General features: G+C 37.1%; 1 protein-coding gene across 2 annotated transcripts; it reads left to right on the forward strand.

The window, feature by feature from the left end:
• The first annotated feature begins 2,805 nt into the window (after window positions 1-2,805).
• Window positions 2,806-5,502, forward strand: LOC141642163 (myb-related protein 1-like). 2 transcript variants are annotated; one of them, XM_074450873.1, is made up of 7 exons: window positions 2,806-2,902; window positions 3,014-3,224; window positions 3,333-3,409; window positions 3,635-3,695; window positions 3,795-3,873; window positions 3,960-4,146; window positions 4,558-5,502. In XM_074450873.1, exons 2-7 carry the CDS (start codon window positions 3,017-3,019, stop codon window positions 5,149-5,151), a joined length of 1,206 nt encoding a protein of 401 aa, XP_074306974.1. In that variant the 5' UTR covers window positions 2,806-2,902; window positions 3,014-3,016; the 3' UTR covers window positions 5,152-5,502. The 2 variants fall into 2 exon arrangements, with proteins under 2 accessions (XP_074306974.1, XP_074306975.1); XM_074450874.1 differs by having other exon boundaries at window positions 3,960-4,029; window positions 4,558-5,273.
• The last annotated feature ends 498 nt before the right edge of the window (window positions 5,503-6,000 follow it).

The following is a 6,000-nucleotide window of genomic DNA, read 5'->3' on the forward strand; positions in this document are numbered from 1 at the left end:
CTACAAATCTCACTATTCTACCTAGGGCTGGCAATGATATAAGTCGGCTCGTAGAGCCTTCGGAATCAGCTCGGTCAAAGGTGGGCTTGAAATCGGTCAAAACTGATTCTGAGCTGATTTTGATTCGAGTTTGAGCAAATCTGAGCTGATTTTGATTCAAGTTTGACCAAATCTGAGCTGATTCCGATCTTTAATTTTGTAAGCTCGGATAATTCCGGGTCGATTCCGAGCTGGAGCTCAAATTTCCGAACACACCCAAGCTCGAGCTCAAATAGACAAATTACCTCAGTTATATATTCTCATATGAGTCAATTTCCTGATAAGATTGACATCAGAAATTACATAAAAATACAAAAACATGCACTCGTGTCAGAAGCTTCTAAACCGTGTGTAATTTTTATACTGTCTTTTGTACAAAAGAAGCAGCCCTATATAAGGAAATCAAGTACAGGAAACAAATACCTTATATGTTCTTATCTTTCTATAAAATGGAGAATCATACAATGCTTGATTAAAGAGCAAGTGCCCAAATATGCAAAGCTGCATTCATGAGAATGAACAGTGAGGAATTTCAAGGACAATGAATAGTAAAAATTACTACTTTAAGTCGAAACAAGGGTGTGGTTATAATAAATAAGAACAAAGTTGTGTAACCTTATGTTGTTGATTGATTTGATCCACATGTATGGCAGGTATCGCGTAAAGTTTCTGCAATTCACTTACAGGCTGCCTTACTCATTTTAGAAATACAGAGAAGTGTTTTCATGATTACCATAATCAAGAATACGCGTGCCTAAAGTTCTTGCAACTCATAGAAATGCATGTTGTCTTACCTGTGTATTGAAAAACCGTTTCCAAATGATCCATAATCAAGAATACGCGTGCCTTATGTTCCTGCAGATCACAGTCATGCTGTCAGACCGGGAAGACTAATTACGAGATGGAGCCTAATACATCAGTCGACGAATATGGTTTTATGTCACTGACCAAAGGAAATACATCTGTGAAAACAATGTTATGCAGCAGAATGTATTTTCAACCCATGGAAGCTTATTCTCTATTTCGATATGACAAGTTACTATTGAAGAAAAGTTTTCTGTTCGAAACTTTTTGTAAAGGACTGTTGATTCCAATATATATTCTGACAAATCAGAATCAAATAATTTCCCTAAAAAAAGCCTACTGGAAGCTTGTAACTACTATGATGACAGATTGACAGAAATCAGCGTCTCAGCGTCCCTGGGTCGAAATGGCCTGGGTTTTTCAAGTAACGAATAATGAATTCATGAGTTTCTGATAAATCTGCACATACTGAATACCAAAGACACCATCCTTCGTCAATGTTACTCAAACTCGATAGGAATATTGGACACGGGTACATATCCAAGTTCTGGACTCGGCATAACTCAGTTTTATCGACACAAGGACTGTAGTTTTTATATATCATGCACGGAGTTATGAAAAACTTAGGAAACAAGCCTAGGAAAATTAGTAGTGGTCCTAGAAGATAAATAAATGACAGCATCTTTCAGAAAACAATCTAGTAATAAGCAAGTACAAGACTGCACTTTTTATGGAACCCACAGTCTCTAAATTATACAGTATGAAACAAGTTTTTTGTAACCAAAATTGGGTATATAAGAAAGAAATAGGTCCACCAATGTAATTTACATTGTTCTTTTAAGTTGAATAAGTACCAAACTTACTGAAGGAGATGTAATAGAATAAATATTTATACCTTATTCCATGCTTTGCTCTCAAACAATGTCCCAAGATAAGCATCTTCTCATTTTTCCTGCTTGTCTGTATCCGAAACTAAAGTTGTACAGTGCCTGGGTCAATAGAATCAACTTTGCAACCAACCATATACTGTAGGAAAGAATCAGTTTTAAAAACCGCCTGCATTAGCCGATGTCAGTTAGCTTAGTTTGTGAAGTCACTGAAGGGAACGTCTTCAGTCCGTACCCTGTCAACTAACCATATACTGTAGGAAAGAATCAGTTTTAAAATGATTTGGGGTCGGCTGACATGAATCATCATCTGAAACCGTCTAGGGTATCCACTAGGGTTCCCTTTATAACAAAACAGGCATAGTCCCAAAAATGATTTGAGGTCGACTGACATGAATCATCATCTGAAACCGTCTAGGGTATCCACTAGGGTTCCCTTTATAACAAAATGAAAGAAAAAACAATACAGAGGTGGATTAGTTTTATGTATGTTTCAAGCTACAGCCTTTCTTACAATGGGAACCGAGTTGGGGACTTAATGATATATGGAGTTAAAACTCAAGGATAATGGAAGAAATAGACAGACGCCACGCGACTATTGAATTGAAAGGAATGGAAGACTTTGAAAGTAACAGGAGAACCGTGTGAGTGGATTCTCGAGTCCAGGGTAGAGGATTCCTATATTCCATCTGGGAATAAGGTTCCAAGTACTGGAAAATTAAAGAATATATAAGTTGCAATAAAAGAGCACATAAAAAATAAAATAAAAGAATATAGCAATAATAAAAAATTGCAGTGCATCTATTCTGATACCTATTGCAAGATAAGTGATGTTTTGAAAAGTTAAGTTCAGAGGAATTCAAACTGGTAAGTTGGGTTTTGAGTGGGGAAAAGTGGACCACAGGACAGCAGGAAGGACAATATCTCTTTTGAGTTGCTACAAAGAATAGATTAGGTTGCGTTCATTGTTGGCTTTGTCCAAGATTCCATGTTCTCTTCTCGACTTTTGATCGGTTCTTCCCTCAAAACGCCTATAAAATCATCTCATTCCACATTATCTGTCTATAAGACAAAAGCAAAGAGAAAACGAGTTATAGAGCGTACCATATCATTCGTGATCAGCAAGCAAACAACAGCGGCGAGGAAGTTTCAGAATCACATATTTGATACAGGTAAAAACATGAGCATTTTTCATAATAATAGCTTCAGTCTGATACTTAAACACATACCCGTGTCTGAGTAACATAAACAGTCACAACTAAGTCGAGATAACATGATGTCAGGTTATGTATCATCATCACAGTCAAGGGAATAGCATGTATCAATCTCCGAGAATGCCAGCTCATTCAGAGAGGCACTTGTTTCTACAAGGTGGGAATAGCCCTAGAGATTCAAGTCTGGTGCTATCAACTGATGCAAAACCTAGATTAAAGTGGACAACAGATTTACACGAACGGTTTGTAGAAGCAGTAAATCAGCTGGGAGGTGCAGACAGTATGTCTCTATACTCAAATGACACTGAATTTTCAGCAATTGTTTGTAGTTTTGTAAGAGAAGTCGAATAGTGTCGATACTCATGTTCTTAATACTCTTGTTTCTCAGAGGCTACCCCAAAGACGGTAATGAAACTTATGGGAATCCCCGGTCTTACATTATACCATCTAAAGAGTCATCTTCAGGTACCCTCCATTTCAAATCGAGATTTTTTGCCAGTGTTTCTATCCTCAATGATTAAAATAGTAAACAAGACAACACAGATCTGTCAAAAGTATAGATGCATATATTTGATTGTCTCCAATAAGCATTTTAACTTTTCGACATATTCTCTCTTTTTCGGCTTTATTTATGCAAAGAAGTGTAAACATAAAGCACAGTTTGTAATACACTTGGCTTTTGTTTAACAGAAATACAGATTGAGCAAGAATATCCATGCACAAGCCAACAGTGGGACGAGTAACAAAACTGGTAAACTATCCTTCTCACTCTCACCTGTTACCCTTAATATCTGCTAAAAAGTACAGCATCGTCTAATTGAATACACGGTCTGATAATGCATGTATACAGTTGTTACGACAAGTGACATAATGCCTGAAACAAGTCCTCCGCATACAAGTAACATCAACATCGCCCAACCACCAAACAAGTATGTATGATTTCATTATTGTGATGCATGATGAAATTTATTCTTCGATTTTGTACTGACTTCTTATTTAACATACATACATACAGGAATATACACATAAACGAAGCGTTGCAGATGCAGATTGAAGTTCAGAGAAGGCTACATGATCAGCTTGAGGTACATGATCCTGTTTACTTCCACATCAAACAGAATGGCCTTTCACCTAAAGTGGGAACATCACCAGCTGCTCAGAATTTACAGAGACGGCATCCTAAGAACAGTCGTGACAAAGATGTGGGGTATAAAATAAAGAATAAGTGTTACAGTTACATTTTGTCCATGCACATGCCAAATACACTTCATGCATTCCACATCACAGAAAAGAATCAGATTACAAAAACCGCAACAAAACATTCCCGAATAGCTCAAGCCTTAAGGCAGAAAGACACAGAAAGACTGATTATGAATGAGCCATAAGAGAAATTCCGTAGAGACTGATAGTTCATACATAAGAAGCAAATACAGTGTAGTGAGCCATTATCCGTCATAATTCAAAACCAAAGAATACGAGTCATTGGCTACACTGGAAATATAAAAACGAGATTAGAATAGTGTACGCGTAAACTTGAGATATGCATGAAACATGATTTTTAGCAACATCCAGTATGTATATTTATATGATCTAAATGTCTTTTATGAAAATAGGTACAAAGACGTCTACAACTTCGGATAGAAGCTCAAGGGAAGTACCTTCACTCGGTCCTTGAAAAAGCTCAAGAGACACTTGGAAAGCAGAACCTTGGTGCGGTAGGGCTGGAAGCAGCAAAACACCAACTCTCTGAACTAGTTTCCACTGTATCAAACCAATGCTTGAACCTGGCATTCACGGAGATCACAGACGAACAACAAATACAACAGAACAGACTTATAACCAATGGTTCGGTTGAAAGCAGCTTAACTTCATGTGATGGGCAACACAGTGAATTGGGTTTAAGACCATATGAGGAAACCAGGTTCCTAGACATAGAAGACCTTAATGACACGGTAAAAGAGCAGGCTGCCATGCTTTTCCCTTTGACGACACAACCAGACCCGGAAAAGCTGTTATCAATGAGTGTCGGAATTGGTGGAGAAAGACAAGATGATCTCAGTAAGAACACAAACAACTGCAGAGTAGACCCATTTCAGGTTGATGACAAGTACAAGATCGCCTCATTTAGTACAGACCTCAACTTGAATTCCCGAGATGAACCCAATGAGATCAGGCACCTTGACCTTAACGGTTTGAGCTGGACATAAACACTTCTGTCTTAGACGTTCAACGTTTTGTTGCCACAGTAACACAAACTGACATTTGTTATACGAGGGAAAAAAAATATACGAGGAAATTCTGTCGTTGGCTGGTTTAGTTATAGTTAAGGTTACAACCAACAACAGTTGCTACGGTAAATTCCCTGACAGCGAGAATTTTCCAGTCTTAGGCTCGTAATCTCTGAACCAAAGTCGATTTAACAGTTCTCAGTAGTCACTACCGGATCCAAGAAAGAGTAACCAGGGTCCTGGACATGTTAAATCTAAATTTTTCTGTACATTTTGCGTATTATTTGCTCTATGAAATTAGATAGGTGAAATTTTCTGGATTCGACAAAATAATATATACTGTGATAGTTCAAGTATTTAAACAGTTCCTCGATCAAGAGGCTGTACATACTGTTATACTGTGTAAATCATCCCATGAAACAATAATTCACAGATTTGCATAAATAATTAGGATATGCCTAGACTTAACAGTCTTCATTGCGACATTTCATCGAACACTTGGTATGCAGATATTGTTAATCAATCAATCAGTCTTCATTCAGACTTAACAGTTTTTCTAATCAATCAAAAATAAATTCTTACATAAGACGCCCTTGTACAAAAGTTGTATTATTGTAAAATCATGTTTGTGTTATTTACGGAGTAATAATTTCACAATTCCAAAATTAGGGTTCTATAATAATAATTGGATTTCATTTGATTGGTTTGATGATAATTGGATTAAATAAGAGAAATAGTATGAGGATCGTTGTCGCCGGAGATACCGGAACAGCAATTGCACTGGGAGTTTTTTTGCATTGAGTTTGTAAATAAGAATTTTTAGAAAGA

This window comes from Silene latifolia, chromosome 2, assembly GCF_048544455.1.
Source record: "Silene latifolia isolate original U9 population chromosome 2, ASM4854445v1, whole genome shotgun sequence".
Classification (NCBI taxonomy): Eukaryota; Viridiplantae; Streptophyta; class Magnoliopsida; order Caryophyllales; family Caryophyllaceae; genus Silene; species Silene latifolia.